Source organism: Echiichthys vipera (genome assembly GCF_963691815.1).
Source record: "Echiichthys vipera genome assembly, chromosome: 13".
Taxonomy (NCBI): domain Eukaryota; kingdom Metazoa; phylum Chordata; class Actinopteri; order Perciformes; family Trachinidae; genus Echiichthys; species Echiichthys vipera.
In genome coordinates, this window is record NC_139838.1 from 5,366,398 (window position 1) to 5,391,237 (window position 24,840).

The 24,840-nt window shown below is 40.9% G+C and overlaps 1 protein-coding gene across 1 annotated transcript in view; it reads right to left on the reverse strand.

The window, feature by feature from the left end:
• Positions 1 to 3,980: 3,980 nt before the first annotated feature.
• LOC310955913 (retinoic acid receptor beta-like) overlaps positions 3,981 to 24,840 on the reverse strand; it is a gene marked incomplete at both ends in the record, with an annotated part of 104,129 nt that continues 83,269 nt past the window's right edge. Inside the window, 5 exons of the mRNA XM_083925994.1 lie at positions 3,981 to 4,120; positions 4,202 to 4,318; positions 8,069 to 8,227; positions 13,995 to 14,199; positions 22,856 to 23,032. Coding sequence (XP_083782120.1) covers positions 3,981 to 4,120; positions 4,202 to 4,318; positions 8,069 to 8,227; positions 13,995 to 14,199; positions 22,856 to 23,032 — 798 coding nt within the window. The remainder of the gene's footprint in view (positions 4,121 to 4,201; positions 4,319 to 8,068; positions 8,228 to 13,994; positions 14,200 to 22,855; positions 23,033 to 24,840) is intronic.

Consider the following 24,840-nt stretch of genomic DNA (forward strand, 5'->3'; position numbering starts at 1 on the left):
GCTGAAAGGTACATACAGGTTTTGCAGCAACATATGCTGCCATCCCAGCAATACTTTTTCAGAGACGTCCCTGCTTATTTCAGGAGGACATAGCCAGGACACATTCTGTACGTGTTCCAACAGTGTGGCTTCATAGTAAAAGAGTGCAGCTACTAGACTGACCTGGTAGCTGCACTCTTCACTGTCTCCCATTGAAAATGTATGAGTCATTAGTAAGAGCCAAATACAAGAAACAGAGACCCCAAAATGTTGAGAAACTAAAGTTGTACATCAAGAAAGAATGGGAAAGAATTCCACCTACAAAGCTTCAACATTAGTGTCCTCAGTTCCCAAACTCTTATTGAGTGCTGTTGGGTGATGCAACAAAGTGATAAACATGCCCCTGTCCCAGCTTTGTCATCAAATTTAAAATGAGTGAATATATGCAGAAAACCATTAAGTTTATCAGTTTGAACATTATATATCCTGTCTTTATAGTGTATTCAATTGAATAGAGGCTGAAAAGGATTTCAAATCGTATTCTGTATTTATTTAAATTTTACAGATCAACCCAACTTCATTGGAATTGGGGTTGCAAATTCTGTAGAAATCGAACTGTTTTATTACTATACTTAATTTTGTTTCAATTCACATTGGGACACAAAAGGGGTCCTGACCAAGCTAAAAGTGACTGTTACCATGTGAATAGATGATAACAGCCTTCTGGAGAGGAGGACTAGGTGTAACAGACTTCTTCTAGCCCATATCTATGAGTCTGATGACCACTGATAACCCCCATTTAATGGAGTGATTTGAAACAGGTGCTGTTGGCTTGTTTAAAACCTGTCTGACCCCAGAACATTAGCATAACTGATAAAAAATGGTGAACAATATTACAACAACAAAAAAAAAATCCCAAATTGTAATAAAACTGGACTATAACTCTGAGTGATGCTAAACTCATCAGCAGCTAGGAGGGCATCGGAGAGCGCAGACCTCTGCCAAGGCCATTTTGCATTGTTAACGATTGTGAGAATAATTTCTGTATGGAATGGCTTCTTCCTTGCTTCACCCTTCTACCAAATTTAATGAAAATCGTCAAACAGACAGACGAACACTTGGCAGAGGTACAGCTACAACCTTACTACTTCTGGTTTGACCGATAGCTCATGGTGACTTATGCTAGCTAATGTTAGCTAACATTAGATTGTTGCGTGTAACTGAAATGACTGAGTTATGTTTCAGAATTCAGCAAAAGTTAAATTGACCCATTGTATACCAGACAAGAGGCGATGAATACTGGCTCTGCAACGTGCCAGTCTGGAAAGAGAATGTGGATACGTCTTTTTCAAGGATTTATTTTCCTCACTTCATTGTTGTGTCACAATTTGCACTCCTTCGGTATGTATTCTATAATAAATTAGTTTCCCTGGCATTCAGACCTTTTCTGTACTGTGCAAACTAGACCATGGCTTTTGGGAGAGCTCACATTTGTTTAGGCATAGGCATTTTGTGCATGCCTCAAAGATAGGACTGACTGCAACTGTTGTTGCAAAGAAACATTCATAGCTGCAGGGGGGTCATGCCTATGTTCCCCAAAATGGTCCTATGTTCCCCGGTCGCATAAGCCTCTGCCTTCACAGATTTTATCCAGCATTTTGTTAGGGTAAGAGGTTACAGTTAGGGATCAGGGTAAGGGGGTAATTCAATTCAATTCAATTCAATTTTATTTATAGAGCCAAATCATAACAAACATTATCTCAAGACACTTTACAGAGTAGGTAAAGACCACACTCTATGACTTATTTATGATTTACACAGACCCAACAATTCCCCCGTAGAGTACGGTGGTAAAGAACACCTTCCCTATTACAGGCAGGAACGTCAGACAGACCCAGCTCTGTGGAGGACGCACATCTGTCTGCACCGGATAGTGTTATGGTCTACATAGATTTGCCTGTGAATTCGGCACTGATTGTGGACAAAATAACAGACCGGGGTACACCAGACCCTTTCTGTGAAAAGCGGGGAACAAGGGTCCGATGTTCCCCGGTCACATACAAAGTGGGGAACATAGGTACGCTCCTGCTGCGAGTACTTAGGTTTACTTGCCTTATGTTAGCATATCTGATTTGTAATAATCAATTAATGACTACATCAAACCGCCACACTGGTATTAAAGTTAAACACCACAGTGTTATATAATACAGCCAACTAAAGCAGAGCACAGTCGATTGACTTAGATGTTTTGGTAAACACAGAATATGCGAATACGTTTCTTTGTTTATTTTTTTATATTTATACATGAATAATGGGGATTCATTGTTCAGAGTGGGAGTTAGGGGTTAAAGTGAGTGAAGTTTTCGATATTCCGTGGCCACGCTTCGCTGGTGATGGCAACATTAGCATGCATGCTGGTATATTTATTCAAATGAATTAGTGATGAGTCACCCTCATACATCAGTAACCAATTTTACGCATGATCCATGGAGATAAGGACAGAAAAATTTGAAATATATTGCAAAAATAATATATTGTAAATAGACCCCCAAAAATGTCACAAATCATGGCCCCTGGCTCCCTGGTAGTTTGCACTGTGCTTGTACTTTTTCCACTGAACAATGAATTCAAATTGTCGAGAATTAGATTAAGCAATGGCAAGTAGACTAATGTAAAGCCAGACGGATTCTTCTTAGAATCACTTGTGGTTTGAGGCCAGTATTAATAAGCATGATGCTGTAGGGAAACAAATTCTTTAGGCGAAACAAATTGTGGCACAACATTGGCTTGTTAAACCTCTTCACTGACCAGATGATGATAATAAAGTGCAAGTTAAAGTGGAATCTCGGTCCTGCTGAAGTACAGGTGAACAGGCAAATGGATATAAAAGGTGTCCTATGTGATCACAGCCCTTTACAGAAAAGTCTCTGGAATCTATCAGCAACCTCGTTTTCCCGATTTGTTTTGACATTGAGGTAAACTGATTTAGTGAGAACAGCCACCAGATGAGCTGATTTCACAGACTGGCTTATTCTAAATCTAATCTTGTTCGCTCTCTGTGATTCATGTCGAGACTGAGACTTTAAACAGACGCCGCCAATCTGATGAGTGTGCATCGAAGGCTTCTGCTGTTGTGCTTCTCTCCTTTGAGGAAACTGTTGAACAGACTCGGCTGTCGATATGAAGAGAAGCTTTGCATTCTGGCGGTGTGGATGTACACTCATTCATGTAGAGACATGAACCAATAAGTGTTATAAAAGACAAAAAACAGTTTTAAATATAGGAACAAATATAAAATATTAGACTTCCATAATGTCTATATGCAATAACATTCTAGATAACTTTTTGAAGGACTTACAATTAGTCCCGCTTTAAACCTTGATCGTATCACCTCAAAGATAATATTTAAGACAATGAAAAAAGCACCACAAAATTCATCATAGAAACAGAGATCTAACCATACAATGGTATGTACAATGTACGTATGCCAACAATACGAGGGATGAGAAGAGACAAGGACAGAGAGAGAGACACAGAGAGAGAGAGGGAGAGAGAGAGAGAGAGAGAGAGAGAGAGAGAGAGAGAGAGAGAGAGAGAGACAGAGAGAGAGAGAGAGAGAGAGAGAGAGAGAGAGAGAGTAAAACCACTTATCAAACTCCCGTCATGCAGATAAGAATTTACACAGGAGACCTGAGCAGTATCATCTCTGGTGGTTTTGTGAGGGCCACGCCCTTCCTGTCACAGTTCCTGTCACAGAGACACCACGCCAAATAACAGCTCAATTCAGAATTATACACAAAGTACTGATCCTTTGAGGCCTCCGTGTTGACGTTTTCTTTTTAAGGAGCAAATTTTAGGGGAATCGGGGAGAAAAATAGGACGAGGATATAAAGATAACGTAATACCAAGCAAAGGAGTCGCGATACAGGGCTAATAGGGGTCGGCGCCTGGCTGTTCCTTTTTTGTGCAAAGGAATAGGATAAGGAATCAGAGAGAGCCTCCTAGGGCTCCTCGCTGGGCGGTGTGGCCGTAGTCTCCTCTGTGTCCAACGCCTCTGGCGACTCAGCGTCAGCGGCTTCCTCATTGTTGCTGCCCTTACTGCTGGGGCTGGCCACCTGCTCAGCTGAAGTGCTGCTGCCAGTGCTGCTAGTGCTGCTGCTGCTGCTGCTGCTGCTGCTGCTGCTGCTGCTGCTGCTGCTGCTGCTGCTGCTGCTAGTGCTACTGCTGCTGCTGCTGCTGCTTTGGCCATCCTGGCCCTCCGAGTTCTCCAGCATCTCCTGGATGAGCGGTGGCATGGAACCCGGGATCTCCATCTTCAGGGAGATGACTCGCTCTGCTCCTGCAAGACAATGATGGGGTGGAAATATGAGGACTAAAATTTGGAATGTGAAAGTTTAATCTTGACGTTGAAAAATAGTAGTTTAAAAAATCTCCTGACATTCCCAGGAAAAATCCCAATTGGCGCACGTTAGTGTCACGAAAGATGGAATGAAATGGTATAGAGCTCCTGTTACCTAATGGGGTGCAAAAAAGTGACAAATAAAAAACGAGTTGTCTGAGTTATCTCAATCATCTGAGGCGTTCAGAAACGTTAGTTGACGTTAGGTTAGCTGTGTTCCCAGATATCATGAGAATTTGCTGCTGAGATAGAAACAGGTCTCAAACAAAGTTCATTTTCTCCTGACAGGTCCTTCTGGAAAATGCCATTTTAGTGTCCAATATTTACTTCAGTGGCTATGGGGCTAAGGGAAATATCATAATCTGTGTTTACACTCACTTCTCCCATTGGAATCAATACATTCAGAACCTGCTGTTAGTCTCCTCAAGAGGCGGGGAAGTGGAATAACACATGTGACAGAAGGGATTTTTGTATAGAAAATGCGTCACATATGCGTAATATTCCTCCTTTCCCAAAAGACACTTTCTGGGATAGGCGTCAACATGTTACGTGCCATGAAGCACAGATTTGTGCGCACAGTGATGGACATCATAAGTGTCAGAAGAAGTTAGCCCTGTGATCTGATCATTCAGGACTTTCTTTGCCATGATGGTCGGCATTTACCAGGCTTTCCTGTTGCTCATCACAACAGTTGATATTTTGCTCTCTCTCGTTCCTGTGATCAGCTGTTTTCTGCTTTTAAAACTCCCGGCTGTGGGTCGCACAGTAGTTAACGTCATCGACACCTCCACCCAAGTCACGTCTGTGCTGCCAAGATGCATCAACTCTGTTTACATGGAATTCGAGCCGCCAATAGGTGTAGTGTCCTAGCCGTCACATTAGGGTGCTAAATCAAGGACTAGGAAATTACTGGAAGATGAAATGTCTCGCTTCTAAACAATCTCTGGTGACATGTTTTCCATCACCCAGCAGTGGTTGGTCCGCGAGAGAGGGTAGGCAGAGCTTACCCAACAGACTTGCCCTTCAACTCACGTGTGAGAAGCAGCGTACTGTTTTTATCCAGTCTCTGCTAGCATTGCAAGTAAACACCCCAGGTACCAACTGCCAAATGACTGACGTCAAACAGGCAAAACTGTTTGGATCTCTGGGAAGTGAGAAAAACAAACAATAGGTTCCACCAACGAGATTTGAGATCTTCGATCTTTAAAGACACAATTAGGCAATTTTATCGGTGGCTTTATACACTACTGAGTAAAATCAACATGAGACACCTTGTGTAAAATAATGTTCAACTGCAGGAAACTCTACTTTACATCAGTAATTTCATTATGTAGTGCACTTTAAAAGCACAGTTAAGCAGCTTTAGGGGTCACTAGATAAAGAATATAAAATAAGACAAAGGAGTAAAACCCAAAAGAAATTATACTAGAAAAAAACACTGGATCAGCAGACAAATAAAAGCAGTTAGCTGGTAATGCAACTAGATAAAACCATGCAACATTACATGCAAGTTTAAAAGATGAGATTTAAAGAAAAATACAAAAGGGATAAAGTATTGGGACTTCCACAATAACTTCTTTAGGTGTGCCATTTCAAAGTCAAGAGGCCCAGGTCTGTGGTGGGGCAGGAGTGCCTTTGAGGATCTCACAGTAAACCCCGGCTCATACGGGGTAAAAGGCTCAGCACTTTGAGCGAGTCCAGAATGTGATTTAAAAGTTGCTACAGAGAGTTCAAATCAATAGGGGTTTACAGGCAGTCAGAGAAGTTCAGAGTGAGGTAATGTGTTCACTTTTCCTGCCCCTTGTTATGTGTAATAATAGATTGTATGCTGTGTCTGCTGATTTTTTTGAGCCACTTAGGGTCAGAGAAGACAACCACAACAACTGGAACCCTCATCTCTACATCTGAAATATAACGGCTTTATATATTTGCCACGCTCACGACATACTGTTCACCTTAGTTTGTTTGAAGCATACTGAGGCCTTTAGCATTAATGTAGAGTTGCATTTCTTGCCACCTGATGAATACATGTCCTTTTGGCTCTGTTTTGGTCTTCAACTGCTGAGAAACATATCTGGCTCGTTAACTGTTCTGATGTTCCAATTCCTTCTCCAGCTACTCGCTAACCTTCTTTGTTTGTTGTTTGATGCTAGAGGAAGGTAGTAAGTGTACATCACAGAAATACATTCAGCCTAATATACCTAATAAGGTCTTAATATGTTGATAATGCAAGACACACATAAGAAGAAGTGAAGACTTTAATTTATTTTCTAAGTAGCAAACTGATATTATATTTCACGATAGGAGTTGGAGCATGTTCTTGGAGCCAGCAACTAGTGGCCATTAGCCGAACTGCAGCTTGAGACACTAGTAGTTTCCCTATTCGGCCGTGATGTTTGCTGCTTGTAGACTGACAGGAGGATAATACACAGTTTGTAGAAGAATTGTTAGGGAACCAAAGAAATCTGCCAAACAACTCGAGCTCTGACAGCCAGTCACAACCGATAACTGAAAGAGGAGTTTAATTCTAGAATCTAGTGCCTGAATGTAACTTTCGTTCTTACCAATTTACCAGGCTCATGAAACTCCGATCAAACTCTGAAAGTAGGCAGCGCTGAACAACTAAGGATCAAACTTCTGTTTCCTGCTTCCAAATAGATCAAACGGCAACTGCATGTGTCACTTAACGCTACGTTGTTTTGTTGCTGTGATTGGTTGTAGGTCATGTTTCGTTGCTGTGATTGGTTGTAGGTCACTGTCGTTGCTGTGATTGGTTGTCGGTCACGTTTTTGTTGCTGTGATTGGTTGTAGGTCACGTTTCGTTGCTGTGATTGGTTATCGGTCAGATTTTGTTGCTGTGATTGGTTGTCGGTCACGTTTTTTTGCTGTGATTGGTTGTCGGTCACGTTTTGTTGCTGTGATTGGTTGTAGGTCACGTTTTGTTGCTGTGATTGGTTGTAGGTTACATTTTGTTGCTGTGATTGGTTTTAGGTCACGTTTCGTTGCTGTGATTGGTTGTAGGTCACTTTTCGTTGCTGTGATTGGTTGTCGGTCATGTTTCGTTGCTGTGATTGGTTGTAGGTCACATTTCGTTGCTCTGACAAGTTGAAGGTCATGTTTCATGACTCTGATTGGTTGCATGTATATCTGATTGCATCCATAGAAATTTTGCTCTGAACCGTAAAAATTATGAATTCCAGACATCAGGCATAGTGTGACGATGTCAGGCCAAAGAATTGTGATGTTCAAGCCACCATTGTGGCCGGACGGGACTATACAAATCCTGATATGCCTCAGTGTGCATCAAATTCAGCACTTATTGGATTGTCTATCAGCATCTGAATCCCCCACTGTCCCACGTCATCCTACTGCTGCACAGTGGGAGCAGCTATTTCAGGCATCCCAATTACAGATGACTCACAGAGCAGCAAAAAGAACTGTGTTAGAAAACATCTGGTACACCAGCTTGTGAACATAGCAGCTTAAGTTGAGAAATAACTAAGACTTTGAAAACTGATAATCTGCATCTTAAATCAATTTATTTTCAGATTCTGGATCAGTTTTCGAGGAATACAGTAAGTGCCTCTTACTTGCTTTGTCTCCAAAGCGAGTGACCTGGACTGCCCTCCTACTACTGTAATATTTTGATTGCGATTATCTAACATAACTACAATTCGATATCCTTCCTACCTTTAGCGCTGATGCTGCGTAGATCTGTGATCTTCATCAGGGTTTTGGGGAACATGTGCGGTTTGCTGGGCCGGCGCTTCCTCACGTAGATCTTCAGAGCTTCCAGGAGCGGCTCCTGCAGCTGGTCCACCTTGGAGGGCTCTTCCAGGTCCTGACGGTCTGACACAGACACACATGCATGCATGCACACACACACACATACACACACACACACACACACACACCCACACAAATCAAGTCAGACTTAAGGCTCAGCTATGATAAATCCATGTCTTATCTTTATCTGATGTAGACAAGCTAGAGGCTAATGCATGTATCACAGCATGAAGCCGGGTTTGACTAAGAAGGAAGCATCTATCTCATTATGTCAACTCATTTGCTGCAGAGGAAAGCCTGTAGAGATGGTTACAAAGAGATAACTTGAGCAGAAAACCAATTTGAATCCTCTCCTTTGAGCCGTAGTGTTTAGCTCAGATAACGTAACAGGTTTAAAGCCTCAAACAGCAGGGAAACAAAATCTAACTGCATCAAAAGTAATCAAAAGACGTTGGATTTAAAGTGACGCATCTATTAACAGAGCACATTTCTGCACACAATGATTATTGGGATATCTCAGTGGTCGAATGCACCAGTGTCTCTGCTCTGAATAGAGGCTGACTCAAATCCTCCATCAATAAATGTTTTGGACTTTTTAGCCGACCTTTCTCTTTTGATTTCTCAGAGTCCTTGAGAATTCATCATGTTTATAGCTTTTATCTGATTTCATTACACAGTACATCATATTCAGCCATTGGAATCTTAACCAGACGCTTCCACAGTCTATAGAGATTACAGCACCACCAACAGTGCCATGGATTTATCAATAGAGCAGGCTACTGATATTTCAGAGCCATGGTCGGGGCCATGTATTGTACCAATTGTCACAAACCTCATTCAGATAAACGATCAATTACGCAGACTAAACCAACATATCCAACTAAACCACCCCTTTGCCCTGCACTTTTGTCATTTTGCTAACGCAAGGGATGGCACCCCCCTCACCTCCCTGAAATTGCCTTGTCACTATACTCATGAAAGTATTTGCTGAGATTTGAGAACTGAAGCACTTAAAGTCAGACGCTCCTACCTGTTAAAAGAAAGGTTTTCGTTGCCACTGTGTGCAAGATTTCTGGATATACTGTATATAGATATTGCAACTCACTCAGGTGTGTGTGGCACTGATTGGCTTTGATTAAGGCCAGGTGTGGGGAGTCTTCATAGTGCTCTTTGCTGACTCATTATCTCACTATCAGAAGTAGTAAGAGTGTCTCCCTGTTGTGTAGCTACAAACACTATCTCAGAAGTTTGTGTGTATTTGTTGTCCATAGCATGTTTTCTAGTGGATAGTAGGGGCGCTGCAGAGTTTGTTGTGTCTCCAGCCTTTTTGTTTATCAAAGATCTCCTGGGCAGTCTTTGCCTTTAGTTTTGTGATTTCTGGGTCTCCTGGACTAGTTTGGTTTTGTGTCAGCTGCTTGGCAGCGGTGAATGAATGAATGAATTTATCATCTTAGTGCTTTATTCCCTTAAGGAAGCCTGTAGTGGCTTTATACATTTTCACATTTTTCCCCCTTTCCTATTGATGTGGGAATTTTGGATATTTGTAATTCATAATCATAGTTTTGTCAGGTCAGACGCAGTGTAGTGTCTCCTCTGTTTAACCTTATAGTATGACTAGTACATAGCTTGTTTGTGCTTAATGGATAACGTAAATAACTGCCTCATGATGGTATAACGGCATATCTGTGCTTCAATACATCCTGTTTCTTGCAGATAACTCATGACTGTTTTTATGGCCTATGTAGACCCTGTTTTAGAGACCTTGTGATGAGAGAAGTTCAGAGAAGGATTGTAATGTCTAAGACATTTTTTATTTGGTCTCAAGACGTCACCCAACCAAGGCTTAGCTCGTTCTATCTATTACCTTGTGACCCTGTCTGTCTGGATGGGGTGTCTCCTCCTCTAAAAGGCTGAGCACCAGTGGGATCGGGGTCATAAACTCTGAGCCTTGTGAGGAAGCACGGGTGAACATATTTTTGTCTGCAGAGGAAAATACTTTGTCAAAATAAACCACGGAGAAAAAACTGATCCTGTTTGTTGATCTTTATTGAAGAAATTAATTTCCATAACACAATCTATTGCTATTTTTTTGGTTATCCCTCCGGGATAACTTTGAGACACCCCTGGGTCTGCACCGGCGTCTTTTGACCTCCCGTTGTGTTAATCATGTTTGCACAAAAACTCTGAAACTTTTGTCTGTCATTAAAGTTTTCAGAGAATGATCCATTTCATGCATTTTTTCGCATCTGTCAAAAGCCTTTAGAGAGTTGTTTGACCACTTGGCAACTGTACATGCAAACGTCATCATCCAAAATGGCATCTGATGAGTTGATTCACTTCATACACAAACACAGTAAAGAATGCAGAGATGCACAAGTAAAAGATTGTGGCAGGTGACTGAACAGCTTGGAATCAGGGATGGTAGGGAGGCCCAATGATCGCAAAACAAAGGATGTACGAAGATTAGACAGTAGTGATTGTGCTTTAGGCAGCAAAATGATAGCATTCATTTATTCATGAGTCCTGTTTGGGACAAGTGCTTTCCATTGCACCCACATGATTAATATAGGCTTTGACTTTTAATAGAATGCATCCCTGGCCACTGGTAACTCCATTTTGTATCAGTCTTTTGCAACAAATAAAATAACAAAACATAGACTCAGTGTACAGTGTCTCTGTACAGAAAGATTTTTTATCATAAGATGGATTTAAAAAATGCATACAAAAAACACAGACTGTGCAACATAGAGAAATGCTAAAACCCATTATGGCTGCACCATTCTATTGGAGTGAAGTAGATGTCTCGTAGTACATTTTATACAGAACTTACAAGGTTGACATTTTTGTAATCTTTGGAAAGTAGAATAAAAGTTATAGGTTCACATTGTTTCTAATCTGTCTGAGACACTATTCACATGTTCATTAAAGGAGTTTTCTGTTGCTATCATTGTTCCTCCTGTTTATTCAAAAAATCAACAATTACAATGTAAGAAATATATCTGTGTAAAAGTGTATTCTCAAGTTCAACTGAAGATAGTGTGTCTTCAGCAGTCTTAATCAAATATAGAGGGCTTCTTCCAAAGTTACACTTTTTAGTGTATTTAGTGTAAAACCCCTTTCCTTACTCTACCAAAGATTTTGGAAGGGACTGACTTGATTTGTCTAATGTTTTAGTTTGTTTAATTTCAACCAAATTATCAATGACTGACCTGGTGGTAGTGCAGTCATAGTTGATTGGTTCTACCTTCTCAAATTTGGAGATTTGCTGCTTTTTCTCTTTGATTCTAAAATGAACATTTTAGAGTGTTTGACTGTTGACTGGACAAAACAAGCCAACTGAAGATAACTGAGCAACCAACACCTGGAACTCTATACCTAGTGCAATACGACACCTATCTACTTTTACTTCTTTTTACAAACATCTTAAAATATGGCTTCTGGAAAATCAAACCTTTTTGTCACTAGTTGAGATAATTTGTCCACTGCTGCTGATCTATTGTAGTTTGTTATTATCTATTATGTCTATAATGTTTTTAAAAATATATAATTTAGGGACCATCTACCCGTCAGGAACCAAGGATGGAAATTAGCCTTTGGCTATAATCCTGTATATTCACTCACTTTTTTTAAAATGTTCATCAAAATACTTTGTCCCTTTTGTGAAAATAAATAAACTAAGAAGTCACCTTTGATCTGATGAATTGTGTTGGGAATATTTCACTTTTTTCAGACATAGATTAACTGAAAACAATAAGTGCACCGTGGTAAATACATTTGTTCTCTCAGTGATCATCTTTAAGGGGAGACACTAAAAACGGGGCTTGGGATTTGGGGTTATTTTGCTTCTAAAACTAGTCTTCTTTCAGACTAGTGAAAAGAAAACAACCAAAATACACATTTAGGTGTTTCTTTACTACATGTTACATATCTGTGTCTGTAGATTTCTCTTATATTCGCCAAAAGTTACATAATGCCTTATTTGCATATTTAAACCTTTAAAAATTTCAGAAAACTTGTATTATAAACAACAATTATCTTAACGAAGGTAATCAATTGGGGAAGTTTCGCAATCATATCTATTGGTTCACAATTTTTTCCAAACCACCTGTAATGTCTGCCCTTAAGTGTTACTATAGTAATATATAAATGTTATATATATTATATATATAAATATTATGTGTATAAATGTGATATATATTATATTATATATATTATATATATAGATATTATGTGTGAACAGTCTGTCACACACTGAGGATTACATGTCAAATTGTGCCTGTTGTCACACACACACACACACACACACACACACACACAAACACACACACGCACACACACGCAAAAAAACACACACACACACACACACACACACACACACACACACACACACACACACACACACACACACACACACACACACACACACACACACACACACACACACACACACACACACACTACATCATCAGGCCATAAGGTGGCAGTGTGTGCACAGAGATCAGCAGCTGCTGGACCTGTGGTTTAGGTCTGTGATTACAGATGCAATCAGAGGTGTCTCACTGCTGTGGATTATGCAAGATCCTGTAATATTTGCCAAGGCTCTGGGGATTGCGTTTATAAGTATATATTGTTGAATGAAACACCAGCAGTGATGAAAATGAAAGGTGGAGGAGAGAGAAGGGACAGGGGAGGACTTCTGGTGGTCGCACAGTAAAGAGCACAGAGGCGTGTGTAAATATGTGTAGTCTGACATGAGGGAGGTAGTGCCTCAAGTATCTCTGGGGAAAACAACCAGAGAAGGCTTCTTTCCTCTGGGAGGGCAGTTCAAACTGGTGCAGCTGTGACATACACCTGGTTTCACACTCTGTGGATTCTGACTTACGCTCATCCCGAACTGGACTGCAGCTCCACTCAATATTTATCTGGAGGAATCAATACAGGCTGACTTTGTTGAATGGAGAGCAGTCAAGTATAGTTTGAATGTTTATTCAATTCAATTCAATTCAATTCAATTCAATTTTATTTATAGTGCCAAATCATAACAGAAGTTATCTCAGGACACTTTACAAACTAGGTAAAGACCACACTCTATGATAAACATAGACCCAACAATTCCCCCGTAGAGTACGGTGGCAATGAAAACCTTCCCTTTAACAGGCAGGAACGTGGGACAGATCCAGCTCTGTGGAGGACGGACATCTGTCTGCACCGGTTGGGGAGGAAGAAAAGGAGAGAGAAATTGAGAAAAGACGGACAGATGGACAGAGAGAGAGAAAGACAGACACAAAGACGGAGACAGACACACTTACAGTAACTATAATAATATCTATAGTAATGTGAATATGACTTATATGTTATGGCCTAAACATACAGACCAGAATGTTCTTTTCTCCCAGGCCTTAAACAGGTTTAATAATGCTGTGAAAACTGTCTGTTTAACATGGCACTACTTTACCGGATCAACCAGGAAGTCGCTGTGGTGGGGGCTTGGTTGAGACACAGTTTTGCCTAAAAACATTCTAATGTCTTATCTGGCATCCTCAGCTTGTTGTAAAGCTACCAAACGAACATCAACACTGAAAAGCTTTAAAGGTTAGCGGTGAAGGTCAGCATCTGTCATTGATCCTTACACTTCAACAGTACTGCTAACACCAGCTTCTTTACTTTGTCTCTCACTGGCACTCCAACTCAGCTGTCAACCAAACATGCATGCCAGTACTCAGAGGCTTGGAAGCATCTCCGCTGTATCCCCAAAGGCCTTGTTTATTCCCTGCTGACCCCCCCAGCCCTCCCTTCACTAATGCCCAGCACTCTGCCCCGGCTTGCTCACCTCCGGAGATGAGACAGATGGCGCTGAGGAGGCCTGTCTCTGTGTCGTCCATCTCGATGGGCAGCAGCTGGTTGGCAAAAGTGAACACCAAGTCGGTGAGCGGGCCGAAGCCAGCGTTGTGCATCTGCGTCCGGTTGAGGGTCAGACCATCCGAAAAGGTCATGGTGTCCTGGTCGGGGGTGTACCTCGTACAGATGCGCAGGATCTGGCAGGGAGGGAAGGAAGGCAGGGACAGGATTAGTCAGCAGGGAGTTAGGACAGGAAACCTTCAGAGATGTACAGTCGGGCTGAGTTGTAGAGTTTTTCAACAACTCAAAGTTGAGCATTTGTCTTGCAAAAAAAGACAGACTGAGTGTTTACCTCTGGCTATTGTCAGTGTAGAAAATGTGCCAGAAAAGCATTACACAGGGTTCCTCCACATTTTCCATTTCAAAATTCGAGACTTTTCCCGATTCAAATTTCCTGACTTCTCTGAGGATTTTTCAGTCAATATTAAACATCTGAATACCAATTGTTAGAAGCTTATTAAGTAAATAAATGATTTTAAAATCCAACTTTTAACACGTATGTTCAATTTTGAATATGTATGCCATTATGTTGCCAAGTAATTACAAGACATTTTACCTTCGTATTGTAGCTCATAAGTGAATAAACTCTGTTCAACGCACAGGGATTTATTCCAGCAAAATGCTAAAAGAGTGAAATTAATAACTGAACCTGTAACACTACAGACAGGAGCAGTAGAGTTGGATAATTAACCAGGAACTACAAAAGAAAACACAAGTCTGTGTTTCATTAGCTTTAGATGGAGTAAACATACTTTGAAATAAATAAAATATTAATAAATAAGAAATAAATCACAATAATAATTGAGAATCGCAGTCGCACAACCAAAGGTAACCATGGTAACCTGACACCATTCTACAGCCAGCTTGATTAGTTTCATATCATCTACAGCTATGTTGTGTTAGTAAACTTGTTTTGATTTATATATATTCATATATATTATTTTAGAAAGTGAGAGAATAGTCTAGAAACAACACAAACATTTTTTTTCAAATTTATTATGGAATTACTCAAATTAAATTCCATACTTTTCCATACTGCGTAGGAACCCTGATTACATCATCAGTTGCCAGGTGTGCAAAAACCCTTTTACTGATTAGACAAAAACGGATTTTCATGAACGTTACATTTTTCAGCAACAACCCAGAGCGTTTTCATGCTACCACGCTGACTATGACAGCTGTGAATGGAGGCATTATGTTTTCGGAGAAACATGATTTAGATTTTGGAGGTCAAAGGTCACCGTGACCTCACAAAAGCACATTTGTCCATAACTCAATAATTCCTGCACTAATTCTGACAAAATTTCACACAAGTGTCTACCAGGATAAATTGATGAGGTAATGACATTTTCTATCCAAAATGTCAAAGGTCAGCTTCACTGTGACATCATAATGTTTCATAAATCAGGAACAGGAGGGGAGACACATTCGGTCAGATACTGAACTGGTGACACTGACTGTGCTGATTGTAGAGATCTGAAGGTATGTGTGTTTCACAAAAAATAGTGAATATTGAAAACCAAAGTCCTCACTCCATTGATTATGTAAGTCTGGACAGTTTGGATATAAACTGCAACTTGACTGTTTGCCTGAGGAATGCAACCACAAGGCAATAATTCACTAAGCACTAAGATGATAACTCCCAATGGTAGCCACACCAGACTCCAGGGCTGACACAGTGCTATGGAGATAGGTCTGGCTATTTGAGGCCCTGTTTACACGACAAAGCTCAAGGGTGAAAACGACTAAATATTTGATCAGATCAGATTTTATTTAGTTTAGACGGCGTTTCTGGGGCTTAAAAACTAAAAAAGTGGAAACCACCCTCCAGAGTGGAAATCTTAATAACGCTACACCGTTGTGTTACCGTGTTTCCGCTCTGATCTACATCCATGTGCAGAGAACAGGTAAACAACAACAAACGTGCTGGACTATTTCCATTAGTTGGACATTCAAATGTCCTACGTGGGAGCCGGGGTGGTGGGAGGCTGCAGACCATGCTGCAGATTTCACTTTTGCATGGCCGTATGCACGTAGAGTCCCCCCAAAGATGTGTGTCTAAACAGAATAAAAAGTGAGAACGCAACGCCACTTTTGTGTTTCCTTTCTAGATCGTCTTCGTCTAAACTGGGAGACTACTGGTTTAGTACTGATATATGTGAGTAATTTATTAGTATAATTATTAGTAAATGATTTATAAAAAGTGCCTTTTTACAAAATAGTAAATGCTCCCTGCAAACTGGTGCCCTTCAAAGACATAAAAAATGAGAAAGTGACACACAGGTTGATCTGCATCTTGGTGAGGGAATTCAAAATCAATGATTTATGCATGACCATACATATTTATGCGAGATGTAAATGCAAAGTAGCAAAATCATATGTCATATGTGGACACAAGCTGGAAAAATAGCCGCTTATTAAAAAGAGAGGATTAGTTTGCTGTACAGTACAGTACTTGTTATTCAGTGTATATTTCCATATTAATAGGCTGATTTTGCTGTTTGTATAGACCAAGTCATGCTTGTCAGAAGTAACAGAACGGTGAAGTGAACTCCCAGAGACACAGAGGTGAGAAGTTGAAGGCCAGCAGTGATGACTTTCTGGCTCACGCTCAGCCATCAACATCCGCTCACCAGCACATTTCTATGGTGAAGGGCGTAGATATTGTGCACAAGGGCTGGGTGACGGAGTGTCAGAGAAAAGATCAAACACTACGTGTGTGTGTGTGTGTGTGTGTGTGTGTGTGTGTGTGTGTGTGTGTGTGTGTGTGTGTGTGTGTGTGTGTTTGTGTCTAAGCGCAGGCCTGGCCAGCCGGTGCGAGTTACCGCCAGTAGCCATGTTTTATTCTGTTTCATGTTGCAGACACGCCTGCCACTCACTGTCAGAGCCAGCCCACTCAAATACTAGCTTCAAAGGCTTCTGTAGGCTTCACATCCACCATCAGTTGCTTCATTAGGTGTAACACACACCCATAGACGCACACATGTGGTGCAGAAGGAGACCCAGAGGTGACTCTTCCTGAGTGTGTGGAAGGTCATTGTTTTGGTCGTGCTCGTTGTCTCTGCTGCTCTTCATGGGAAACTTGGACCTGGTTCAGACTTTATTAGAGTTCACCTGAATTAGTTAGCAGGTCATCATCAGTCACGGGTACGATTACTGTTTCATGTCAGGTCAAATCAAAGCCACCATAAACACTTGAGGCATGGTTCAGGTGGTTCAATTTGTAGGTATTGTCTTTGTTTGAATAAAGGCTCAGTTCACCCAAATTACACACACGTGGATATTCATATCACTATAAAATCTGCAAACACAGACACTGGACTGTCCTGCTGTTATTACAGACACTGAACTAACCACATACACTGAACTATCCTGCTGTTATTACAGACATGTGAACTAACCACAGACACTGGACTGTCCTGCTGTTATTACAGACACTGAACTAACCACATACACTGAACTATCCTGCTGTTATTACAGACATGTGAACTAACCACAGACACTGGACTGTCCTGCTGGTATTAAAGACACTAAACTAACCACAGTCACTGGACTGTCCTGCTGTTATTAAAGACACTGAACTAACCACGGACACTGGACTGTCCTGCTGTTATTACAGACATGTGAACTAACCACAGACACTGGACTGTCCTGCTGTTATTACAGACACTGAACTAACCATGGACACTGGACTGTCCTGCTGTTATTACAGACATACGCCTTCAGACTTCTTGTAATTCCTTTATAAAAGCTTTGTGAATAGGTTTTTAAGAGGACAGTCTTAGTGAGTCCTCCGAGTGCGAAGAACAAATGTATTGAGAATACTGGCCGAGCTTTCTAAAGCTTCCTATGCTCAAAACTACAAGTACTGAGAGTTGAACTCTGCATTAGATGACACATAACAAGCCTGTCATCATTTTCTTCCCAGTATCTCTTCCTTCCTCTCCCTCTGAGCAATGAATTGTAATCAAATCACCCCCCCCCCCTGAAACCCACAGCAGACGAGCACACATGAGGGAGACAAAAGAGGAAGAGACAGCCATTTGCCTTGTTCCATCTCATTACTACATTAGTACTGTACATCACTCCACTTAACAACTCCTAAATAAACAAACCGCCGGTCGACTCTGCAGACATTTGTGCATCTGTACTCCATAAAGAACAGGCGGCGTCTTTAACAAATGCAGAGTGACTGACTGCCCGATATTTTAAAAAACAGACGACCATCCCAAAAAAGATTAGAGGCTGAAAAATGTTTCTGTGTGTGTAATCTAATCTGCGCTACAGACAGTTACTCCACATGAAGAATCAAATTGACTGGCATGATCAATTAATCGGATCCTCCGTGCTCCCATTGGCCAGCTGAGTAGGTCATCCAATAAGGTTTGACAATTAGTCTGATGTGAGCTGGGCTTGAGGTAAAACCCAGCGATCCCCCAGAGATCTGAGGATATTGACTCACGGCACAGTCTAAACAAATGAACGAGTTCTTTCACGACCAGGAACAACAGGGAGAAGAGAAAATAAGTGTTAGAATACACTGACGTAGACAACACCCTGTATTTATTTATAACTGTTATGTCACCGCTGACTGTGAACAGTTCTGGGAAGGTTTTAAGCTTATCACTGAATATTTTAGAGAGTTTACTGAAGAAGTATCTAAACTGTCTATCTTTGAGATACTCCGTTACTTTTTGTTGCCAAAGCTTAACCATCACCTTTTGCTGTCTAAACTGAAATGTCACCTTCTGTCGTATAAACTTAACCTCCACCTATTGTCGCCTAAACTTAACCGTCACCTTATGCGCCTAAACTTAAAATCACCTTTTGTTGCCTAAACTCAACTTTTGTTGCTTAAATTTAACAGTCACCTTTTGCTATCTAGACTAAAATGTAAAGTGTTGTCACCTAAACCAAACCTCACCGATTGCGGTGTTAACTAAAATGTCAACTTTTGTTGTCCAAACCTACCTTCACCTTTTGCTGCCGAAACTCAACCATCACCTTTTGTTGTCTAAAAAGGTTGTTGCCTAAACTTAACATCACCTTTTGTTGCCTAAACTCAACCATCGCCTTTTGTTGCCTAAACTCAACCATCACCATTTGTTGCTTAAACTTAACAGTCACCTTTTGCTATCTAAACTAAAATGTAAAGTTTTGTTGCCTAAACTTAATCGTCATCTTTTGTTCCCTAAACTAAAATGTCACCTTTTGTTGTCCAAACTCAACCATCACCTTTTGTTGTCTAAAAAGGTTGTTGCCTAAACTTAACATCACCTCTTTTTTTCTAAACTCAATCGTCACGTTTTGTTGTCTAAACTCAACTGTCACATTTTGCTGCCTAAACTTAACAGTCAGCCACCTACCAGTCGCCATTTCACAGTGTTAAATAGAACATCATGTTTAGTAAGATATCATATGAACCTGTGGAGAATATGTTGTCTGGTTTTCAGAAAATTTCAATTCGATTTGGAAATGAACTGAGGCAGAAATGGGTGGAAATTCAGTCTTTTACCTATGGGAACTCGTGCGTCTGTATTCTTGTTACATCGCGCGATAATTGTGAGATCACAAGAGCACACTGTATATCCATCTTGTCAGGCTTCGAGTTATTCCTTTTTGTTTGTGTCTTAACCCCCATTGCCTGGAATGTGTGCTGGGCAGCATTTTGTTCAAAACAACAATAGCGGCTCCTGAAGAGGTTAGGGTTAGAGGTCAGTTTCCAATGAGGCCTTCTCAGATGGTTCTGTGAGTCTGGTTAGGGAAGTTTATGAATGATCAAATTAATCAAATGAAAGTGATGAATAATAATAATAAAGAATAGCATTTCAAAGTGTAATGACAAAAAACACACTTTTGATTTATGTATGATAAGCATACACAATATACGACTGTCTTAGGCCTGATAAATGTTTTCTATGTTTGTTAACAACAGTTTCCACAGAAGTCTCCTGAGAAGGTCAATGGATTTCTGCTCAAAATGTCCCTGATTATGACCATATACTGTAACACTTGAAGTAGATTGACTGCACATTACTTTACAGGGAACATCAGAATCAAAATGACATTCTAACACACACAAAACTCTCAAAAATGAAATGAAAAAATGTTTTCCTTTAGGGGTTTGCTGAAATCTTCAATGTAGTCCTCTTCAGGATGACCCTGACTCTAAACAGACTCTCAACTAAAAGCTTGTTATCCGGCTCTGGCCGAAGTGCCAGGAAGGAAGGAAGGACAATCACATGGTCTGCAGCCTCCCACCCATGACCCTTGAATGTCCGACTGATGGAAACAGTCTGACACATTTGTTGTTGTTTACCTGTTCTCTGCACATGGATGTGATGTAAACATGTATGTGATGTGAGCCAGCATGGGCAGATCAGAGCACACTTTTGTACAGTAAATTTCAGTGCAGGTAAAAAAGAAGTTGACCCATGTAATTTTAAAAGCGACTTCCACCAGTGCATGTACACAGAAAAAAAAGGATTTCGACCCCTGGATGCAATACAAGTCAAGTGACTATTTCCTTTTCTCTCTTATGTTCACTTTACTGTTCTTCCAATCCCCCCTAGTCGCAATAATGCGTTTTTCTTCTTGTTCCTTCACTGTAATGATTGAGCTGCACTCTGCGGGATGATGGATGTGCAGAGTTTGTTTTCAGGTTTACCTGCTGAAGGAAAGTTCCTCTTTGCTCACCTCCAATCTCATGGACCAGGGTAATATTAAGCCAAACCCTGAGAATATGATTTTCACTGAAATACAAGTGAATGAAGAAACAATAGATAGATTCTGGACTTTTCAAATAGGGCGAAGGAGTAGATGTATTTAAAGCGTTTTTAACAAGGTAATGAGGATTTTTATGGGCGATATCTTTAATTACATTTCATCTTCTTTTTCAGTGTGAATGTACTTAATGCTTAAAATAACAATTTAATTATTCCAGGTGTATGTTACCTTGGCAGTTTGGTGATAAAACACATGCTAATTGGCTAAAGGACTTGTGATGCTGTGAACAGAAAAAGCACCTCACTGCAGCCACTTCAACAACAGCAGTGGGCCGTTCCATAAAGAATGCTAAGAAAAGCAGGACTTACAGTCCAAAACCTGACTTGAATAAGCCTAAAAATGCGGGTCAATTCAAGTTCACACAATCAGACTAATTCGAGACAGGTTCAAGGAGTCAAGATCACTGTGTGTGCATGCTGTTCATAGGCAGCTCAAGAGGTCGAACATGGATCAGATCGATACACCATGGCAAACAGAGAGCAGCTACATGTTCACAGCCACAGAGCAGCCCTTACAGGTCTTTAGTATTCTAAACACATTTCATGTTCAAGATTCACAGATCTTATATGTACACTAAGCCGAAACGATTAAAGGGGTGGCTTTGGCATCCACTAAATGGTTTTCTGTAGTAGAGGACATTAAATATCACTGATAAGCAACATTGTAAATCTTACAACAGTCGTTATATTTCGCTAGGATGGTTCCTGCCATTCACTCCATTCTGGCTGGTGACCGCTGGAGTTATCAACTCAATCCATTTTATAGCGCCAAGTTATCTCGAGAATTGAGTAGGTCTAGATCACACTCTGACCTATTTATCATTTGCAGAGACCCAACAATTCCTCCATGAGCAAACAGTAACGGCAACAGTGGTGACAGACAGCGGGTGGAGCTCTGTGCACAGCGGAGATGATGGGTGATGTTCAGCTACATGTTCTCCCACCCACTAAATACATTTAAGAGTTGACTTTTAAAGGACAGGGACACAGACCTACATACTACAATTTGAAATAATATTGTTTAATATATTCATTAAGCTCTTAATGTAGCTATTATCATTCAATTGGGGTAATTTAAGCGTTTGATATCAAATACCATTTAATTTAATACGTATGTAGGTCTATCTTATATCTTATAATTCATAATCGTAGTAGTGAAGTGGATTTTCTTTCTGATTTAGCGGTTAATAAAGTTCAAAAACTTGGTAGCATAGCAGGACGTCAAGGAAAATCATCTCTTTCTCTTGAGACTAAGCTTGACAGTGCCCCAGACAAGGACAGTGCACCAGCATACGTTGCCATACTAACTGAGCTTGAACTATGCTGAACTTGTTCAGTGGAACTGAATCAACTGTATAATTAGTCAGACTATCGTAAATAAGCCTGGTTTATTTGGTAAGTTCGCCTTATGGAACGGGTCTCAGGACTCATGTCATTCCCATAGACTGTATAAAAAATGGACGTATCGTCTCCTTCAGGGTCCGTTCTCTCAACTTGATCCAATCGTACTCGCCTACGGGAGTCGCCATCTTGTCGGACTTTGACTCCTCCTCATTTCCTCTTACCAAAAAAGGGCATGTATGTGACGTTGGGGGGAGGGAGACGTATACCTCCAAGGAGAAGTGAGGGCCAGAGGCTAGCTGTCACTCAAGAGACCACGCCCTTAATTATTCATAAACTTTAACATCCAATAAAATAAAAACTAGCCTGGTCCAAAAAAATTCACCCCCCTCAGTGTTGTCATGGAGATATGACCTAAACATACAGACTAGAATTTTTTTTTGTCCCAGGCCTTAAACAGGTTTAATAATGCTGTGAAAACGGCCTGTTTAACATGGGGGTCAATGAGAAACTGCTCTGTTATGAAACCTGCCCCTAGTGGACACTCAGAGAACTGCAGTTTTTTGGCACTTCCTTGTTGGATAAACCAGGAAATCACTGTGGTTTGGACTTGGTCATTCTCTAAACAAAAAGTTAATTCCTTCAAAATAAAAGCACCAACACCAACCAGAATGTCCAGACAGGCAGCTTTCAGAAGCGTGATCTGGTCTGCAATGGTCAACGCTGTGAAGCCAGGCACTCGTTTGGCAAATTCCACGATCTTGATAATGCACTTAGTGGCCAGCTCGCTGAACTTGTCCCACAGGCCTAGGTCCAGCCTCACACGATGGTCTGCGCTCGAGTTCTGCAACACACAAACAAACAGAGAGTAAGGTGCCAGGCGAAGAGGCAGCTACTTTTCTTCATTGCTCTTCGTCTGGAATTAATGATCTCCTCAGTGCACCCACTTCACTCTGCTCTATATGTGTCACACTTACATACAGTAAATAAGCTCCAGAAGACCTGAGCTCTCAAAAACTCTGGCAGGATTGTTGTTGTGAATACGCTGCGCTGAGCCGGGCGGCCGGGCTCTGAGATAATGAGCATAACAGTGTCAGTAGGATGCTCTGGCAATGATGGGATGCAGAAACAGAGCTGTGACAGGTAGCACAGTGCGGTTTGAAGCCAGAGGTGCCATTAATACTGCTATACAGTCCTGACCCTACACAAACACTGGAGGGGAGCAGGGATGAGTGGAAGCCTGGGAGCAATGAGACATTCTGAGGAAAAAGTGTAAGTAAAAGTGCTGTGAGACATCAGAGAGAGGAAGGAAAGAGAGGAAATTGAAGTTAAGTGTGTGGGAGTAGAGAGGCATTGTGGGAGGGCGGAGGGAAGAGAAGCATGGATCCTGAGTTTCTCTCTTGGGAGGTGATGTGTAAGCTAAGGGGAGATTGATGATTTGTGGATGTATGACCTTTGATTAAAAATCACACAGCAGCTGGTTCCATCCACCTCTCATGAGTTCTTTCTCATTTTTATTTTGGATCTTTGCCAAGAGAAACCATACGAAACAACAAAAAAATGAACAAACAAAGGAAAACACGATGGAATTATGACTTTTCTCGTCATCACTGTAAATGAGAGAAACCTCAGTGTACTTGGAGTATGAATAAAGGTTGATTGATTTGTGGTTGTTAGATGTATCAATGTGGGGAAGGTTACAACCTCCTTAGGACAAAATTGAGAAAGAACTCTAATATTAAAGGTTGAATATGTAGGGTCTTTATTAAAAGCTATATTTAAAAAAATAATATTATTTTAAACAATTTTTGACGAGTTTGACAATGATTTTCTGTCCCGTTCTGTTTCCATGGTAGCAGCCAGTAGCGTTGGGCGTTGCTGGTTGCCAGGGTTGTCTGTTGTTGGGTGCAGCTACTGTAGGCTGGCACTGGGTGAAATGGAGTTTTCCAATCCTGCAGCTGCTTCGGAGCCTCAGTGAAGGGGACGTTATTTGTCCCAGCAGCTGAGTGAGCGGAGACGGGCAACAACCAGAGTCAATATAGGCCGAGCATTCACTCCATGGACTGAGAGAAAGGAGAGAAAGGCCATTCAAACTCACGGCCACATGGCTACGTTTCTCCTTGATCGCTAACATCAATTTTCATCTTTACTTAGCTGGAACGGCTAATGCTAACGCTAACTGTGTGTCAAACTCCTCTAATCCTTGTTTTTACGGTGTGATTTGCCGGAGGGGATGGGTTGATACACTCAGCAATGAACCTGGCAACCCGACTGCTGGAACTATTTTTTGTTGTTGCAACTACGATCTTGGGACACTAGATGGCGGTGTTCTGCAAATTTTCCATATTCAACCTTTAATATGGTCTAATTTAGATCATAACATTTAACTTTGGTTATTCTTGTAAGTGTACTTAAGTAAACTCATTATAAATTATATAAACAGTCTCTAAATTACAGGTGAAGGTTAATAATTTACTTACATTGGATTCAGAAACACAAGCCGATATATATGAGTAAATCCTTTGTAGGTTAGGCTGATCTTAAAATATTGGTCAGCCAAAAAAATATTTCGGTTGGTTGAAAGTCAGTACATCCATTCTCCTAATCGGAAAAGTCAAAATAAAAACAAAGCCTTGGATCTCGGGTTGGTCT